At 40.9% G+C, this 19704-nt stretch overlaps 2 protein-coding genes across 3 annotated transcripts; one reads left to right on the top strand and one right to left on the bottom strand.

The window, feature by feature from the left end:
- Window positions 1–1931: 1931 nt before the first annotated feature.
- ATG4A (autophagy related 4A cysteine peptidase) lies at window positions 1932–13677 on the bottom strand. Of its 2 annotated transcripts, none has more exons than XM_084293850.1 (13): window positions 13649–13677; window positions 12475–12585; window positions 11271–11342; window positions 10709–10807; window positions 9811–9912; window positions 9183–9255; window positions 7754–7833; window positions 7030–7217; window positions 6842–6920; window positions 5814–5959; window positions 4705–4761; window positions 3453–3564; window positions 1932–3183 (listed from the first exon to the last, which is right to left on the bottom strand). In XM_084293850.1, exons 1-13 carry the CDS (start codon window positions 13656–13658, stop codon window positions 3119–3121), a joined length of 1194 nt encoding a protein of 397 aa, XP_084149976.1. In that variant the 5' UTR covers window positions 13659–13677; the 3' UTR covers window positions 1932–3118. The 2 variants fall into 2 exon arrangements, with proteins under 2 accessions (XP_084149976.1, XP_084149977.1); XM_084293851.1 differs by having other exon boundaries at window positions 12475–12546; window positions 13649–13674.
- A 184-nt stretch (window positions 13678–13861) lies between these two features.
- PSMD10 (proteasome 26S subunit, non-ATPase 10) lies at window positions 13862–18920 on the top strand. Its single transcript, XM_084294397.1, has 5 exons — window positions 13862–13995; window positions 14108–14206; window positions 15297–15443; window positions 15553–15719; window positions 16729–18920. The coding sequence occupies exons 1-5, from the start codon at window positions 13876–13878 to the stop codon at window positions 16880–16882; spliced, it is 687 nt and encodes a 228-aa protein (XP_084150523.1). The 5' UTR covers window positions 13862–13875; the 3' UTR covers window positions 16883–18920.
- Window positions 18921–19704: the final 784 nt, after the last annotated feature.

The following is a 19704-nucleotide window of genomic DNA, read 5'->3' as shown; positions in this document are numbered from 1 at the left end:
GGAGTCAGAGATGAATTTGTTTTGCTTTGCTTGTTCAACAGATGGGACGTTCTTTGGCTTTCTGATAAGTAATCAATTGTAATCCAGACTCATATCCATGGTTGACTTATAAGAGCTATCCCAGTGAAAAATACACTTTTTGATGCGGAATCCAAAACAGCCCTAGCATTCTTCATAGCTTTCTGCTGAGATATATTCCAGGTAAAATGTTTACTTCAGGGTTTGTGCTTATCTTCGTGCAGGCAGGAACACTTCATTATTATGAACATAAATCTTTCTGAGGTAGCCTTGGCACGGTTATCTTGTAATTATTCAAGCTGAGTGTATTTAAAAAGTAGAGGCTTACTAAACAGCACGCAGGCTTATGCAAACACAGAAGAAAGCAGTTATGAGATGTACATTTTTATTTCTGCAGTCACGATCTGTTGTATTCTTCCTTTAGGCTTTATTTCTCTCAGTTTAAAAAACTGTATTTCTATTGTATGCATTGTTAAGAAGTCCCACTTACCTTCAGGGCGTAATTAAAGAGAAATGTTACTAATTTTAACATCCTTACGTATTTTGAAGGAAAGCCATGAAAAAACCAAGTGAATGTAACGTATATCACAAATTCATTTAGCTGGGCTAAAGCTGTTATGCATCTCTCTTTCTAGAGGGAAGCATACAAAATCCTTATATATTGACATTCCATGACATTTAAAAGAAGTGCCTTACGAATACACCATCACCTTGGCATAAAGATTGTAAAGATTATTTTTTTCAGGAAATTACTACTAATACAAGACCGAGACATTATTTTAAAGTGTTATTTCTTTACTAGGTTTTAGAGCTCTAGCTCTATCCAGCATACTATTTAAGAAAGTGCTTAGTTTTAAGCAGATAATATTTTTACCTTTGAGGGATTTGAACTAGACGATCGTTAAGGTCACAACCCTTCCAACCCAAACAATGTTTTTTTGATTTGGATTTTGCATAATTAGGATTTTGTCGATTAATTATATGCATAATGTGATGTTACCTTCCCAGATCAGGGTCAGAGAGCTCTGCCTATTTTAGAGTTGAATCACAATTTAGTCTTTCATTTAACATATTCCTACTTGTGAAAGACCTGCAACTGCTTTGGATGAACTTTTCGAATATTTTTTAAGGCATTTTAACACTCCCGAGTGACAATCCTTCTGTGCACAATATCTAATCTACTTCTTAGCTGTCCTAGCACAGACAGATCATATGGTATTTGCATCTTGGTTTAAGCAAATGCAACTTTAAAAAACTGTCTGCACACAGTAAAGCTCACTGTCTTTTGAAAATTTCGGCAATTAACTCTAGGAAACTCCAACAGGGACTTGGTTTTATTTTTGAACATGGACGCATGCAAATGTGTGTTTTGTTTTTGTTCCAGGATCAGAGCTTTATGCATTTTAAGTGCCAGTATCTTTAGGAACCTACCTCTCTTGCAGTAAGCTGGCTCTGTTGATACCAATACCCAACCTTCCGTCGAGTTCAACAAACCCAGCCTGTTCCTCCACTGTTTACACATAAGCCATTCTCAGTCAGGTACCGAGGGTGCGAATTCCTATCACCAGGCATTCTTCCAGCAGCCCTATTTTCAGAAGTCTGGTTACCCCCACCAAGAACACTTCTTCAAGAAGTCTGCAGGGCCTCACAAGCTTTTGCTGCATACGGAGGGCTTGGCCCTGAAGACCTCTTGAATCTCCTCAAAAACCATGCAGCTTATCCCTGGACAGAGAAGAAAGAAAATGATATTTTTTTTCTACGTTTGTGGTTTCCAAACTGTAGTTAATAAACATTAAACAAGATGCAATAGGATCTCGTTAACTCTTTTGTTTGAAAAAACAGTGGCCCTGATCGAGAGGTGCAAGTGAGAGGAGACAATATTCAGTATTTCTCTATGTTGTCATTTATTGGTGAAGATGAAAGTCTGCAATTCATGTTCATTACACTAGCATGACAAAATGACCACAAGGGGGACTGCCTGGTAGTGAAAAGGAACTTCAGCATGGATTAAAAATCTTTGCCTTTCTTTATTCTGAACTGTTTTTCTTATGGCTGCTAGAGAGAGATTCTCTGCCTTAGAAATAAAACTGCCCAGGCTGTTCTGATAAACCTGTAGAGTTAAGGCACTTCTACCAAAACAGATTTCAAAAGGCAAGAAGTCAAAAAGCAACAATTAAGTAATCTGTGTACGCTTATATATTAAGTTTTAAGATAACCTGGTTTATATTTAGTTCACACCAATTAACAAAACATAGCAGCATACAACCTAAGAAAAGCTTAAGAAATTTATTAGATGCACAGATAAAGTGCTGTAACAGAGAAACTTGTGTAAATCTATTTTAAAATAAATAAGGTACAGTTAAACCACCTTTGACTCATTTTAACTCTGAAAGAAATAACCTAAGTTTTCATCATTTGAATTTTAAGGTCAAGGTGAAATATACCATAACTATAACAGTGGTTGTGATCTGTATCAACTATTTGAGTCTCCTGTTCCTCTTGAGGTCTCCCAGAAACAGGAAGGCTATTGCAAAATGTATACATTAGACATAGTTCCTTTTACAGAAACATTTTTGTAATAAATTCTGGTTGCTCAAATACATGTTAAAATATTTAACAAGGAAACAATTTTCTCCTGATCCAGTCGATCTTTTAAACAAGACAATGTATTTTTCCTATGACGCAGCCCACAGGAGGGAACAGAAGTAAACATCCTCCTTAACTGAAGACTGTTTTGCTTTAAGAACTAAACTATTGCATTATTATATGAGAGCAAGAAATATCCATTTGGGTTATCCCTTTCTCCAAACATAGTGCCCAGTGATACATGTATTTTTGCCTTAATCTCAAAGGCCCGTTTGTCTTCAGGTAAGATACGTTAAAAAGAGATTCCCTTTAAGCATCTTATCACAAGATCTCTTACTGCCTTTCCAACCGGGGAAGTTTGTGTGTTAAACTGCCGTTGGAGTTTTGGATGCTACTAGATTTCTGTGCTCTGTTATCCATAATTTCAGGCACTTTGGGGCTAACATGGCTGTTTAAGTCAATGCAATAATATTAACAATATATTCAATACTCAGAAGAGTCACCACAGTTTCCTTCACACACTCAGGATTTCAAATTCTTCTTCCAATTCAAATAGCTTGTCAGTAGATTCAATGAGTTCTGTAAAAAAAGATAAAGAAAAAAATGCTTCTAAAGACATGCCTGATTTTGTTCACTTAAAAAAAAACTTTGAAAGACGCATTCCAGAAAAGTACTTTGTAAGAGTGAAAAAAAATATCTGTGCTAGCAATTGTATGGCTTGTTTGGATACATGCCTGCTATATATTGCTTGACACTCACAAAGGATAGTTATTCTACCTGTGATTATTCTTTTATTTGCTAACGAGGAACATAACATTGCACAATTAGGCTTTTAATCAGTGCCTTACCTGCTCCTGTGGTTGTCACTTCTGGTTTTGTTGGAGGTATGAAAGGAGGCCAGTGTGGCGGGTGCTTCTGGACCAGCTCAAACATCCGTAGACTCTGCTGCTTTAGAATCTCCTGAGGACAGAATGCTTTCATTTTAAAAGCTGGCTCAGGAGACGCTTCAAACACAAAACATGTCTGCTTAATTGAAAATGTTTTTTAATTACGCATGTCCATCAGGAAAAAAAAGTCTTTATACAGACATACTATGAAATCCAAGCACCATGGTCTCTGGAATACATCCCTAGTTAAAACACATCTGGAAGACAGATCTCTTAAACTGGACTACAAATTATCAGTCTTATCATCTTTTGATATCAGCTTTGATATCTGCAAACCTGTAATTTTGTTTACATGTAGCAAGCACACCAGGAATGTACAATATTTTCTGCTTTTTAAAAGAAAGTTACTTGCATAGAACTCTCTCAAGTTTTCTGTTGATCAATAGCACAAAAGACAGATCTATCAGCTCCTCCAAAGGGAAAAAAAAAAAAAGCATCAGATTTTGAAGGACAGGTTTTGGTCAGGAAAAAAGGTGTTCCTGAAGCCAAACGCTATTCCTCTTCAAAGAGAAGTTACCTTCTGTCCTGTATTTCAGTTATTTACAAACTGTTTTCCTTAGCTGATTTTTTTTTTTAATAAATGCCTTTAGAGGTTGATGATACTTTACATTCAGACGTCTGGTGCTTAGTTTAACATCTGCATGCAGAAATATCCTCAAGTCTGTTTCCTGTGGCAGCCAGCACCTTCTGTTCTCCCTAGATCAGCAGGAGCTAGAGGCCTGCAGCACTTACAGAATCAGATCTTTAAGATACCAGGGACTATCAGTCATAATTAGAACACGCAATCTATTATGTCAAACAATAAAAGAGGATCAGGAAGCAAATCATTTATACATCACTACAATATGGCAGTTAAACCTTAGTCATTTAGTGAGAATTAGAAGTTAAAAGCAAGTGTCACCCAGTAACACCTTCAAGTGTGTATGTTTACACCCATTTTCCAACTGGCAGGGTTTGTGGCTGGTAAAGTGCTGAACAATTTCCAATTAGCAATTCAGTAGTATTGTCTTACCCTGATGCTTTAATGCATTCTTCTCTATGGCTCATACAATTTGTATACAAAGGAAAATGCAAAGGAAAATTTTACAAAAAACAGACAATAAAAACAAGACCTTATAAAGAACAAATTGAGATGCTAAGTTCCCACTCTTACCTTTTGTACAAGACTACACCAGTTATCAAAATCACATTCTTCTTTGCAAAAGAAGCCCTTAGGGGAAAAAACAAACACACAGAGTTTTACCTTTGCAGATGGTAGGTACGTGATACCAGCAGGTAAGGCGGTTTGACCTCTGATACAGTAATGCCCTGTATGATCAGTAGATACAAGACTCCAAATATGTGGCAGCTCTAGGGAGAGAACCCAAGGGGAGAACAAGGCCCTGCAAACCCCTAACGAAATAGTGAACCAAAAAATAGCAGCAGCTCCTGTGTGCTCCTCCACGGAGCGCCACCCAGTTCCTACGGTCCAGGTATCAGCAGAAGCTGAAACCTTGTAGATGATGGACCACCTAAGGAACATCTCCATTCTGTTATCTATACTGAAAATATTTGCTCTTCATTATGATTTTGTCTGTCTCATTGCATCATGCCACATTTTGCACAGTTACATAGTTAAGTATTAAAAAAAAAAAAAAAAAACTTTCTAAAAAGCAGCAGTATTAAAAAACAGGTATGTGAATGAATGACAGATACTGGTATCTTTACAGATTGTTTAAAGCTTTAGAAACACATCCCACTGGTGACAACTGCCAATCACCAAATCACAGGGTACTGGCATGGGATCAGATCCAATTTTTTCAAATACCACAGTACCCCCATGACATTTTGGGTGAAATACAAATAATACATTTGTATTTGTAGTTTTGGGTGAAATACAAATAATTCCACTTAAACATTTTTAAATTATGATATAAAATAAGTTAAGTAACTTGTCTAGAGGTGACCAAACATAAAGTAGTGATAGAATAAAACACGTAAACCTGTTTCAGTTCCTTGCTCTGACCATTATAATGCCTCTTGAAAGAAGTAAAAGCTGCTCAGTAAAGAAAACGAAGCGAGCTCCCTACAGTACAGACAGCTCCCCACTTGCCCTAAGATTCCTATACTCGATGTAGTTATGTACAAACTACTATGTGTTGATCACAGAAGACAGCTTTGTGATCTTGGTTCTGTTCAAGGAGATGCATTGCTGGCCTTACCAATGTAGAGAGACATTACTTTGAGATAAAGTATATGCATTCAAGATTTCCTGACACTTACTAAAGCTACTGAAGGGTCCAAATTCATGATCTTCATTCTATGTGGGGCTTCCTGGCAGTGGAAACTCTCATCGTCAACCGTGCCATTTTCTTCTGAATCTACAAAGCTTTGAGTGGTGTGAGGGTCCAAATAGATCAGCTCATTGCCTGGATGGGTAAAAGCCGTATGTTAAAAATAAGCAAGTGACATTAATAAGCACTTGGTCCAGAACTGTAAAATAGAAATTAGATTGCCATCGCAGTCAGTATTATCTAGACTTTCCAGCTAGGGATTCTTTAAGAGAATCGGAAGGTTTAGACACAACGTTTCCCACAGGGTATTTAGTATAACTTCCTATTGTGACCTATTACTGTAATTTTTTGGTTGGTTATGTTCTATCTTTGTCACATACTTTTATTTTTCCATGTGAGATCCAGTACTTTTTTTTTTTTTTTTTTTAAATCTCAAGTGTTGTAAACACTAACATTTGACAGATTAAAAGGTACAGGATGTTCACAAATGCAATCTGTAATCCCATTAGGCATTCATTCAGAAATTGGAACAAAAAAGCCTAACTAAAACAGGTTAGGTTTTACAAAAGGACAAAATAAGGTTGCAAAATTTTGGCCCAAAGTGGGGTGAAATCTGAAGGAATGCATTTTAAATTAATTAGAGCAATACTTAATAACAGAAGGTATGCAAAAGGTGAAAAAGATACTGCTATCAGAAAAAGTTTTGAAATACAAGAAAATAAAAGTGACATTTGACCAATACACTTGTCAAATGCTATCAGCTATTCTTAGTATGTTGCTCTTGTTTATGTCATCACTTATTTTTACACCTAGCTTTGCTGTTAACTTTCTGCTCCTGTTAAGGATCATATCATACTGTTTCTAAACTGTTTTAGATATGTTTCTTCCTTTATTTTATTCTATTCTCATCTTTCTTTACTTCTAGAGGTTCATGCTTAGACTCCTTACTATTTCCCCTTCAAAAAATGTTCTCTTTTGATCATCTGCACATTTGGAATAAGTTTCTTTTTTCCTTACCTAAAAATCCTATGAAATAATAGGCATTATTTGGTTTCCCTCCTAATGCTCCCAAAGACTGTGGCATCTTAAAGCATTCCTAGGAGTTCAAAAGGAATAAAGGAAATTGTAATTCATTTCTTTACTGACATCACAGATACCCAAACTTATTTGACAGTAACGAGCAATGAATTGAAAGAAAACCTTACTTTAAATGCATCAATATATACTGGATTTATGTGATTTATCCCTAGTCGTAGAGGTATAATAAGCAAGAGGGGTTTCCAGCCTGTGCAGAGTCCCCCTGTGTTCTTGCTTCGGCCAAGAGCACTTCTGTGCCAATGTGCACTGCTGTGGGACGCGCTGCTGCTCTGAGGAGGGGACCAGCACATTTTTTCTGCGGGAATAAAACTAGAAATCAGTCAATGCACAGAGGAACACAAAGCAGATCTTCCTCTCAGTAGTGAATTAAGCTAGTTTGCCAGGGATCTTTGTAGGGCACCCAAGACAAAACGAGCAGGGCATGGCAATTACAGCTATTTAGTAGAAGTAATTCTAGCAGACAGTATGTGCTGGCACGTCCAAGTGAGACGTTAGATAAATGATTGGGGGATGACAATTTAAGACTGCAGTGACATGCACTATTAATGTTATTAATACTGTCAAGCTTTGCCTATAAAATGCCATAGAAATTAAATGGCAGAAATGATGACAGTAGAAATTCTTCAAGGAGCTCTTCACATCCAGTGATGTGAGCACGAAGTTGGCATCAGGGACCAAAAAGCACAACTGAGTTTGTATGTCCTTCTTCCCTCTTCTTACCCTTGCAAGAAAAACCCATGGCCCCCAGGTATTTGTTCATGTTTAGATACATGCTGGCAAATGGAGTCAAATCAGAAACTGTTACCAGAAAACTGATGAGGTTTCACTTACTGATGTCTTCAATGACCACCGTATTGTCCATAGATACATAAACTGCTAATGAATTCCATTCATCAAATAAAGCAAGCTTCCTAGAAAACATTAAGGTACTAATTAATATAAACTAGTTGGATCAAAAGGGTAGCTTTACACTCAGAACCATTTGATTTAATTTTTTTTTCCTAAGAAAAAACATCCTTTCTGCATTTTTTAAAGTCTCCATGTAAGAAAAAGAAAACTTTAAACATTAAATGTTTAATATCTTTAGAAAAATATCTTTAGAAAAATAGGTACTGAGTGGTACCAGGAAAAACATATGCGCTGCACCACGTGCAAACTGTTTTGTCTTACTGCCAACTGCAGTGACAGTAACAGTTCAACTACATCATTAAGTTTATTACTTTTTATTGCACTCGACAGTCTCTGCAGTGGGTTCTTTCCCAATTGTGTCTTTTATCATCTGGAAAAGAAAAAAATTCCTATGCCAGTTTTGCAGATTACTTTTTGCTTAAGAAATTCCACTGAATTCACTGGAATTACTTCTGCCTGAGCCTGTGTGCACAGCAGAAATGGGGCATTAAAAGCTAAATCAGCTAAGGGTTTGGGGCACCAAAACTTCAGTGGGAGAGAGCAGCACACAGTTTTATGACCACTTCTGCGAAATCCAAACCTTCGGGGAAGGGAACTACACTCTTAAGCTGCACAGGCAGAATTAGCTGTTTAAAATAAGCCAGAAAGAAATGGGGGTGAGCGTTTCATCATGAAAAACTTGGCCATGAAAGATCTGGAGTCCAGGGCATGCTTCAGCTCCCCTCCCTCTTCAGATCATGTGCCTGTTCCAGGGTGTCAAAGACTTGCTGCTGAGCTCGCAGGACCTGTAGCCTAGCCACTGCCTGAGGTAAGACACCTCCACGTACCCCTGGAGAACTGAGCAGCCTCAATTCCTTTAAGTGTGGCTCCCAAACTATGAGGAGCTGCCCATCTTTATACAGCAGCCTTGCTGGCAGAACTGCTGCTCAGAAAGGGAGGAATTGCAGCTCAGTTCCCTCCTCAGCCGAGATGGCTTCTCTCTGATGTTTCACACCACCACTCCGACCTACACGGTGGCACTCTCGACCTGCCAGAGCTGTGCCACTGTGCAGAAAGGAATATACATCTGTGGTGTGACTGGTGAGGGCATGCAGACAGCATAGCAGGAGACTTTCCTGCAGTTTCTTCTCCCCAGGCTCTTCCTTTATTAAAATCTAGAGGTCACCCATTCCCAACTCAGTACCTGCACACCGAGCTTCAGCATGACATTCCATGCTGCACTTGTAAATAGATGGCAAGTACATTCCTGACTGTGGGACACTGGGAGATGCAGCCTTCAAAACTGCCTGGGCCTTGTCTTGGCTGCCCCAGGGGAGTACATTCTGAATGAGACTGGTATGATCTCACTTACTTTAGTACTTGAGCAACTGTATTTGGTCCAAACCATTCTCCAATTGACTTCCCCTCTCCAACACCCATCTGTGCTGTTTTTATAGTGAAAAAAAGACACACGTACACAAAATCAAAGAAAAATGAGATCATAAAGAATGTGGTAACAATATACAGTAAATACCGTGACTGTCAAACATTCTAGAGTAACTGCAATCTGTATGTAGCAATAACAATTATTTTCTCAATCTATGCTCTTTTCAAAACTTAGTGAGTGCTAGTTTCTTTAATAAACAAAAGGCTTCTAAACTATAATGAGAATTACAAGTTAACAAATGTTAGTGCCCTTTATTACAAATTACAGCAATAAGCTACAAGACTGTCTATTCTACCATTACTGGCTCTGGTACCCAAGGCTTACAGAGTTTATCAAGAGCTAGATTCTAGTACATGGCTTTATTCAGGTCTCAGTGAATGTTTCTGTACTACTAGTCTTTGCACCCATCTGCATACATTTTTATTTTTATATAAGCATATACATTGTCTTCATATCCACTTTTTAAAATTATGAATTAACATACTGCAAATTAGTGATTCAACACAGTAGAAATTTCAGTGGAAAAAACCTGAAAGTTTATGTTTGTTCTTACCCATCTGGTGGATTGAATAACAGCAATCCTTCCTGTCGAGAAAGCATCGTAGGATTCTGTGATATTCTTCTGGTTGTTTTTTGTGTTTTTCCCATTGCCAATCTGAAAGGAAAAATTGATATAGAATAAAAAATGGTGATGTTTTCATTACACTGATCAAATGTCTAGACAGCAGAAAGCTTTATAATGAGATGTTAAAAGACATCTCAATTCATCTCTAATATTTACATTTTGTGTAGAGCTCCTAGAATTCCAAGCTTGTTATTTATTATCAAGCTCCCCTTTATCATCATAGGCTAGATTGTAAAAACAGGGAAAATAAAACAAAACAAAAACATCAACTGCAAATGTATTCTGACAGATCATGCTGAGTGTTGATAGCCATTCCAGTATCTATGAGCTTCCAAGATTATTTAAAACTACAGGCTGTGTTTAGACCTTGTTGGATTTCTAAGCACACATTAAATAACAATATAAGATCCATACAGAAAGTCCAAACACTCCACTGGCAGCATCCTGGGATGTGACATGCAGATAGAGGCTTAAGAGCTTGCACCAGGGGGGTTTGGACCTCGTGCTGCTGACAAGTGAGTAGTGAAGAGAAGGGTAAGAGCACTGTCCCACGGTGGCAGGTTTTCCCTTGGCCTCAACTTGGGTGTTACACTAAAAGGTTTATAAAATAACGGCGACAGGATTCCCCGTTTGTTCTTCTATGCCTGTTTCTCTGCTTAAGGCTGGAATGATTTCACCCAGCTGAATATGAATTGATTCATTAGGAACTGTTACCAGGGCATCAAAGAAAGTCTCACTAATAAATTCAGGGTTTGTGCTTTTAATGGAGTACTTATGAAGAAGCGTCTGCAGACAATACCGAAGTTCCCTCAGGACCAGCACTCACCTCTCCCTAAGTGTCTGCAGATCAGTGCTTGGGCCAGCATCATCTGCCCGCATCGCAGCATACATCCCCAGCCAGCGTCCGACGAAGGACCCGTGCCTCCTGTTAGGAAAGTTCATCACAATCAGTGCAGGCTTTCGACTGGGAGCAGCACCACAGAGGACATTTCAGAGTGCTAGAAAACAGATAGGGCTGCTGAAGCCTCCATGAACTGTCCTACAGATAAAAGGCACAGAGCAAGACTTTGGTTCCATGCTGTCGGTCTAATTCTAATCTCTGCATTGCACAAATAAACAAAATTCATTTATTCCTTGTGGAGCTGACTTACTCTTTTCATTCTTCAAGCAGCATTCACAAACGATTTACTGCATGCTATACAGCATGATGACCTGATTACATACAAACATAAATAAACACTGATTTTAATAATCTTCATGTTTGCATAAACAGTTAAAACGATGCTCAAAATGTTCTAATACTCTAGAAATATTTTCCCAGCCTATGATGCCATCACTTATCTTGCTATTTAATTTAGAACAAGGCAGTAAATCTGCAGTATACTCACCAATAGGCGAAAACTTTCTTCTATACGTAAACCACAGACGAGCACTTATATCCAACAATAACTTAGATTTGTCTGGAATATTTTTTAAAGGAAAGAAATCATTAAAACAAACTTTAAAAGCTGGAAAATTCTAGCTTTCCCTACATAGTCAGTATACAGAGTGCATGGAAGCCTCCTGTTAGCTTGTACGTAGAAAATATTTAATATTTAAGATATCTTTTAGCTGTTAAAACCTGAGAGCTTTTGTGGACTTATAATTAAAGTTGAATTATTACGAATGAAATAATTATTAGGCAATGAAGATTTAAAAGCTGTTTGGGATGACTATGTCCAGCTTGACTGGAACAACGATGGAGAACTATGTCCTCAGGAAAGAACTGGTAAAGTGAGTTAAGGTGAAGAATTTCTACGTGCAAAACAACACAGAATTAGGCATTACCTCCAAACCCAACACAATGCCATTTCTCGAAAAAATATTAATATTAAGTTTAATTTATTTATTTTAATAAATGTGCTTAAAGAATTATCCCAAAGGCTCTCAAAGGTTTCTTAAGGATCTGACCTGCTGCTCAGACCCACTGCCCTTTTCAAGGCACCGTTCAGCCAGCCAAAGCTGGACATGGCACCCTCGGACGTCCTGATACCAAGGCTGCATCGACGGCCACTGCCTCTGACGCGTAACATGGGACCGTGCCCTTGTCCCCTCCCCAAGAAACAAAACCCATTTCTGAAATCTGATTTGTGTATGATGTATAAATACATCACTCTGCAGTGACTGTTAGGCAATATGTTTCTTTTCAGCAAAATACAGTATATGCCCCAGTTTTACTATAATTATTACTAATTATTTTGAAATCTCACTTTAATTGCAGCTAGCAGACTGCAGACAGCACCCCTCAAGGGAAAATACCGTTAGCAATACCAGACATTTCCTCAAAGTTTTGTTATTTAATTTATAAAACATTTGAAGATGAGAAGTGACCAGCTAGTTTCTGCCCTAAGTATGATCTCTTTGCATGAACTATGACAGACAGTAAAGTTCTGATGTCATATTAGGAGGAATACCATTATTCGTAGTTGGTTTCTTGTTTATAGGGGGAAAAAAAGCTTCACTCATGAGACATTTAAGGAATGGAAGGAAATCAGGAGATGCTGCTGCATCTGTGAATGCTGTACAGATTTTACATACGAATTTTGCAGATACCTGCATTTAGGTGGTGTTGTCTTCCTAGAATCCACACGGGCTCATCAGTTTCAGGAAATTCTTCTAAGTAGTCTGACAAAATAGTGATCTGGTTTTCATACCTAGATAAAACTGAACAGGAATACGGGAACATTCAACCCCCATTCCGTCCCCTCCTCCTTTCACACACCCCTTTGAGTTCTTAGACTGAGCTACTGCAGCTTCGCAGCCTTTGGATCTTCTGAACCCTGCTGCCAGCTGTGTTTACACTTTCCCTTAACAGCTGAGCTATCCAATGACTTGGCTGGTTTCTATGTTGCTCCTCAGCAACTTCTGAGAGAATAACATGGCTGACACCGTGGTCACAAGCAGCCTGGCTGAAGCCGGCAGCAGAAGTTCAGGATTCCTGCAGCGAGGGGAAGATATAACCCAGGGAAATGAGGAAAGGGAGGACTGCAGGCGTCAAGGCTGCTGTGTCCATGATCAGATGTACACACGCTGCTGCTCAGAGCGATTACATCCCCGTGCTTAATGGGAAGCACATGAAAAGTGTTAGCAGGGCTGGGTTTTGCTTTCCTAGCCAGAGACTGGAAACACTTCAGGAGAAAAAAAAAGGCATTTAGCCTTAGATCTGTTGCTGGCTGTAGAACAACAGGGGATAACTGGCAGTGCTGAAGGAAAATTATTTTTTAGATGATTAAAGCAGCATTTGGTGGAAGAGCAAAAGAGGCCTTTGATGGTTATATTTTAAATAAAAACCTTAAAATGCTGCTAAAAAATTCTAAGTGGAAAGCGAAAACAAGGGCGATCATCACTTGCTCTGCAAGTGCAGGAACGTGTACGTGGGACAGGCAGCGGGTCCAGGCGAGCACGGGGGGGCCCCGTTTGCACACAAACCAGCACCGGTGACCCCCAGTCCCTCCTAGTCCTCCCCAGTTCCTCCAGTTACCCCAGTCCCTCCCAGTTTCCCCCAGTCCCTCCCAGTCCCCCCCAGTCTCCCCAGTTACCCCCAGACTCCCCTCCCCTCGGTTCCCCCAGTCCCTCCCAGTTCCCTTACCCCCCGCCCAGTCCCTCCCAGTCTTCCCAGTCCCCCCCAGTTCCCCCAGCCCCCTCGGTTCCCCCCAGCCCCCCCAATTCCCCCCAGCCCTCCGCATTCACCTCAGCGGCGCCCCGTTTCCCCCCCGCCGCCCCTCACCTGACTCCATCCTCCCGCTGCCACCATCTTCCTCCTCCCCCTCCTCCTTCCCCCCCCTCCCCGCCCCGACACGGAGGCCCACGCCGCGGCCGCGCGGTGCACGCCGGGAGCTGTAGTCCCCCCGCCCGAGGAGCGCGGCGCCGCTCCCCGCCTCCCTCCCGGCTCCCCGCCTACAGCCCCCAGCACCCCCCGCGGGCTGAGCCGGGCGGGCGATGTCGGCGGGCGCCATGGCGGGCGCGGTGTCGGTGTCGGAGGTGGCGGTGTGCAACATGGCGTACGGCGGGCGCCTGGACGAGCTGCGCGCCCAGCTGCAGCGCGACAGGGGCCTGGCCACGGCGGCCGACCAGGTCAGCGCGGGCCGGGGGCTCTCTCCCCGCCCCCTGAGGCGGCGGCGGCTCCCGCTCGGCGCCGCGGGCTGACCGCCGCCCGCTCCCTCCCTCCCTCCCTCCCTCCCCACAGGCCGGCCGCACCGCGCTGCACTGGGCCTGCTCGGCCGGGCACGCCGCTGTCGCCGACCTGCTGCTGGGGCTCGGGGTGCCCGTCAGCGAGAAGGACGACGTGAGTGGGGCTGGGGGGAGAGAAGTGGGGGGGGTCTGAGGGGGAAAGGAGGAGTCTGAGGGGGAATTAGGAGGGTCTGAGGGGAGAAATTGGGGGATCTGAGGGGAAAAAAGGGGGTCTGAAGAGGAATTAGGGGGGTCTGAGGAGGAATTAGGGGGGTCTGAGGGGGGAAAAGGGGATCTGAGGAGGAATTAGGGGTTTGGGGGGGGGGAAATGGGGGTTTGAGGCGGAAAGGGGGGGTCTGAGGAGGAATTAGGGGGGTCTGAGGGGAAAAAAGGGGGTCTGAGGAGGAATTAGGGGGGTTTGAGGGGGGGAAAATGGGGGTTTGAGGGGGGAAAGGGGGATCTGAGGAGGAATTAGGGGGATCTGAAGAGCAATTAGGGGGGTCTGAGGGGGGAAAAGGAGGGTCTGAGGAGCAATTAGGGGGGTCTGAGGTGAAGGGGAGGGTCTGAGGGGAAAATAGGGGTGCTGAGGGGAAGTGGGGGGAGCTGAGGGGAAAAATGGGGGCTCTGAGGGGAATGGGGGGCAGGGAGGGTGTTAAGCTGTCCCTCGTTGTGAGGGACTCACTCTGAAGGCTTCTCAGTGCTGGGGAAGGCATTATAGAGTAGATCCCAATCTCAGTGATTGCTGGGTTCCAAAGAATGTAGTCTGGTACCGTCCCGGAGAAAATATTTATGCTGTGAAGCATTTTAAAGGTCACCCTTAAAGAAGGAAGCGCTGTCCTGCTAGTTTAATGGGATATAGAAGACCTTGCAGAAACTTTCAGATGCCCTTTTCTGCCACTACTGTTTGTTCTCAAAATATCTCCTTTGGAAAGCAACACTGTTGGGTCTGGAGGGGTGAGGTGCCCCACAAGGTGCCATATCTAATGGGAACAGAAGCAATTTCTGCCACTTACCTGCTCAGGTAGTACTGACATACAAGCAGACCTGAGGTGATACCAGTCATATTTAGCCCTACAGTTGTAACACCATGCACAATTTGATTAGCAAGTAATCTGCTTTGCATTGGGGTTATGTTTTCATTGTGATTTTTTTTTTCCCCTGAAATTCTTGGGTGTAATATTTTTTTTTTCTTCTTATCCCTGCAGGCTGGTTGGACTCCCTTGCATATTGCAGCTTCGGCAGGCCGTGATGAAATAGTGAAAGCCCTGCTTGACAAGGGTGCTCACGTAAATGCCGTCAATCAGAATGGCTGTACGCCCCTGCATTATGCAGCCTCCAAAAACAAGCAGGAGGTAGGGTTCCCTGTGCTACTGGGGGTAGTGACACTCTTGGAAGAGATATTTAATTAGATGAACTTTTCTTCTTTCCAACCCGCTCCCCTGTTTCTTCCCGCATGTTCAGATTGCAGTCATGCTTCTAGAGAATGGAGCTGATCCAGATGCAACAGACCACTTTGAATCCACCCCATTACACAGAGCAGCAGCCAAAGGAAACCTAAAAATGATACAGATCCTTCTGCGGCACAAGGCATCTGTTAATATACAGGACTCGGAAGGGAATACGCCTCTGTAAGTGATCATTTTTTTCATGTTTGTTTTGCTGACAGCATAGTCTCTATGAAATGAATCTCCAGTTCAAATTTTTAAAAACTTCTAGCTGCCTCAGAACAGTCCTTTGCTTCACATCTCTGCGTAATTATGATTTTCTCAAATCCTTTTTAATTAGTGTTTTGCATAAGTGTGTCTGTACCTGCATACTTTAATTTGTGTTACTACATCTGCTTATGAAGTGTAGAACACCTTTTTTAATTGCCTGGAATGCGTTCAGTTGCCACTAGGGGGTACAAAGCATGCTAGTAACTTCAAAGTCAGAGGGAACTGGCCTTACAGGCTGGCTTACTCCATCCTGCCAAGCAGGAGCTGGTTTTGGAAGCTTTTTTTCACCTCTCTAAGGAAAATAAGATGTAATTTATGTACAACCAGTCCAGTGTTTGGTATTACCTTAGAGAGTAATTGGAATCTGTAGGGGTGAAACCTTAACTGCTTTGAAGTTGGTGGCAAAACTGTGCCTTGTCTGCAGTGCAAGAAAGGTTTTGCCCTGAATAAGATCAAGCAGTATATTTTTCCTATACATAAAGCCCAGTTATATAGTAGAATACATTCATTTATTCTCAAGATACGCTAAACTGAAAAAAAAACTTTTGCTGCATTTGTAGTAACTCTTTACAAATTCAGTTGATCACTTTAAGTTCAGCTACAGATTACCATTTTCCAGTTTAGCCATGGATTATGTGCTTCTTGGCTCTGCAGCCAGCAAAGGTAAACTCTGACCTAAAGAAGTGCCTTAAATTTGTGAAGCCAGTAGCAGGAGGAACGCTCCTGAGTTGCTTAATGACAAGAGAGTGACCTGATGGCAGACTTTGAAGTGTGCTTAGGTAGTTGGTTGCATGTGGTTTTGTTGTTCTAGGGTTTCTCTCCCTTCTGACATTCATGCTGTCATTTTGAGAAAGGATAATTATTGCTCTTTGTAAGCTTGGACTACTTAAAAGTGGCTGTGGGTTTCTTGTTCTTATTGCAGTCATTTAGCCTGTGATGAAGAGAGAGTGGAGGAGGCAAAGCTGCTGGTGTCTCACGGTGCAAGTATTCACATTGAGAACAAAGAAGAGCTGACCCCCCTGAAAGTGGCGAAGGGTGGCCTGGGAGCCATACTTAAAAGAATGGTGGAAGGCTAGCGAGGACTCTGAGCTTGACTCTTTCCTGTTGCACTTGTATTTAAGACTGCAAACTTCATGTTTTCATAGTTCAACTAGGATGTCGTGTATGAGCATCAGCATGTGGTAATAAAATGTGTTTCTCTAGGTTTGCTTCAAGTATACTGCCAAAACAGTCATTTATACTTCTGTTGATTATACAGATCACTGCTTTTAAAGTATTTTTGATAACTTGCAGTTTGTTTTCAGTTCACAGTATGATCTGTATATGTTAGGTCATTCCTTCTATTTCAGCATCTAGTTTAGGATTATTTCTTTGAAAAAACAAGACCAAAAGTGCTTTACCTGTTTGAAGTCAATTTTGTCTTGGAAGCCTGTTCAGTGTTTGTTTTTCTCTTAGCATTTGTGCTTGGGCTTTTTGTTTGTCTTTTTTTTTTTTTTTTTTTTTTTTTGGTACTGATTTGCTTCCTTCAGATAATTATAAATTACTCTTTTCCTTTTGTCAAATGCAGTTTGCTTAGTTACTTCAATAATTGTACTGGTTTTTACCCATGTTAGTCTTTCTGAGTGAACTTGTAATATTTTAAGCTTCTCTGTTATGTATTTTTAGTTTTAAATCTAAGTCATATGATGAAGTGCACTGGGCTGCCAGCAGAATGGATGTGCAGTTTGAGTTACCTCTGCAAATTATAATTATATGCTCTGGATACTTTGCTGGGATGTGCTTTGAATCTTTTTTTTTTTTTTTTTCCTGTTCTTCCTTCTGTGTATCTCTCTGTTCTGTTTGACTTGCATTGTGTAGCACTGACAGTATTTTATAACAGAAGCCAGAGTTAATCTCTGTTTACTCATAGCAAATCCTGGTATTAAGTTACTAGAAGGTAGACCCAATGAATCTGAGTTGAGAAGTGTTCGTGACTGCAGCACAAATTGAGACACTTTATAATCCACTGTGCTTTGTGTTTTTTTGTTTGTTTGTTTGTTTTTCCATGGGTTGATCTGGCAGACTGTTAGTTAAAATTTCATTTCAGTGTTAAAAGTAACATGATTTTGTGGAGTGAGAAGAGCTACAGCAGTTCCCCAGCAACTGCACCCTCAGTCACCATTGGTGACTGTAACACCTGCTCTTTAACCAGCTGCCTGTGATTTTTCCTGCTGTTATGAATGCTTGTGAAAACTGCAGTTAATGGAAACTCCTCCTCCTAAGTACCCCTCTAAAGATCGAATCCCTGGAATCCTCCCCACTAGAAGTGTTCTTTTTACTGGGAGGTCAGGAACTGTGCTGCCAAGCTGTTGTGTTGAAATTTCTTGAAATAGTTAAGAAACTGAGCATGTTTAGGGGGTGTTTTATTTTTTTTTATGTTTTTATTTTATTTTATTTTATTTTATTTTTGTTTTTTGTTTTTTTTTTTGTTTTTTTTTCAGCAAAGAATAAGGTTATTGCTTTAGGAGTCTCAAAGATTTTCCTGTTCTCTCTGCTTCAGATAAAGATTTAAGGGATAAAGTGTGCTTGTAAGGTGACTTCCTGCAGAGTTGTTCCAGAGCGTATGGGAATAAGGAGAGCGAGCTTTCTTATATGTAGGTTATTAGAAAAACTTAATTCTAGCAGCTTCTGTGATGACTGTATTCATGTAAGGTTTTCTTTGGGCAGGGGAGAAGTGGAGCTGTCCTCTAAATTGCTTTTTCATGCAGATCACTGAAGGCTTCCATGCACTTGTCACTACTGCGTTTGTTTCTTACTTTTGTGCTGGTAATCTCTGGTTGAATTGACATGGGGGAGGTTGGGATTCTGTGTTTTGTTTTGTTTGTTTGCTTTTTAGTATGATGGGAATTAAATTCAATGTTTTAGCATTCAGTGATAGAACTGAGAGTTCTTACTGTGTAATATAAGATAATAACTAACGTTTGTGACAGAAATATTTGAGAGGGAAGGACGAAGTTCAACACATGACCTCCTGTTCTGATGTTGGTAAGATATCTTGTGGCACCGGTGGAGTAGAGTTCTCCATTCTGAACAAATTTTGATGGTGAAATTCTGTGAAATAAAGACAATTTCCTAAACAGCAGTCTTTGGTGTTATAAAACTTTATTAAACTTACGTGTAATAAAACCAGTATTTCCTAAATAGCTTTTGCACTTTGGATGAAGAGAGCAAGGCAGCTGAAAGCCTGCCATCCGTTACACAGTATGGAAACAGAACATGTTTGTTCTTCAGCTGCAAGGAAATGTTGAAACAGAAGATGACAGTTTTTAGAGTTTAACTTGTAGGGATTAAGGTAATGCAATTTATTTTGATAAGCAAGACAGAAACTTAAAAACAAACATAATCTTCACCAAGTACTTTTAAGTCTATCCTAGAAAGCAAAATGCAGGTTACATTGCACAGAGAGCAGTGGGGAAAACTTGCCTTGACAATAACCCCTGGCTGTGCAGACCTTGAAGCAGGAACTTGAATGAGTAAATGATGTTTTTTATACATTATGGAGGTGCTGCTGAAAACTTGAATTGAGAAAAGCTGAAGTTAAATTCTGTGTTGGTCCTGGATCTTTGTATAGAGAAAAAAAAAAGGAAGAAAAAAATACAAAAACCCTGCCACAGCTCTGTAGCTTTTTAAAATCCCCTTCCCTGGAAGATGGTGGCTCGGATGTTGGCTTAATATCTGCTTTCCATACTAATGATTCTTACTCCCTCAGGAGGACATAAGTGGGCCATGCAGCAAAGACTTAAAACATCTGAAGCAAATTGTGAAAAACACTGCGTCCTGCATAGCTCTGCAGGGGTTTTGAGCTACATGCCGTGGCTCAGTATCTGATTTGGCTTGTACGTTGCCAAGAGCAGCAGTG

The sequence above is a fragment of the Netta rufina genome (genome assembly GCF_964035555.1).
Source record: "Netta rufina genome assembly, chromosome: 12".
Classification (NCBI taxonomy): Eukaryota; Metazoa; Chordata; class Aves; order Anseriformes; family Anatidae; genus Netta; species Netta rufina.
The sequence above is the reverse complement of the archived record's forward strand: the minus strand, read 5'-3'. Positions and strand labels throughout refer to the sequence as shown.

Coding starts and splice junctions, on each gene's coding strand:
- PSMD10 (XM_084294397.1), top strand. CDS start 13,876: ATGGCGGGCGCGGTGTCGGTGTCGGAGGTGGCGGTGTGCAACATGGCG. Junction 14,207..15,296: donor CCGTCAGCGAGAAGGACGAC/GTGAGTGGGGCT, acceptor TTATCCCTGCAG/GCTGGTTGGACTCCCTTGCA. Junction 15,720..16,728: donor TCGGAAGGGAATACGCCTCT/GTAAGTGATCAT, acceptor TTCTTATTGCAG/TCATTTAGCCTGTGATGAAG.
- ATG4A (XM_084293850.1), bottom strand. Junction 9,256..9,810: donor TTATTCAATCCACCAGATGG/GTAAGAACAAAC, acceptor CTATAAAAACAG/CACAGATGGGTGTTGGAGAG. Junction 5,960..6,841: donor TTATTTCATAGGATTTTTAG/GTAAGGAAAAAA, acceptor TTACCCATCCAG/GCAATGAGCTGATCTATTTG.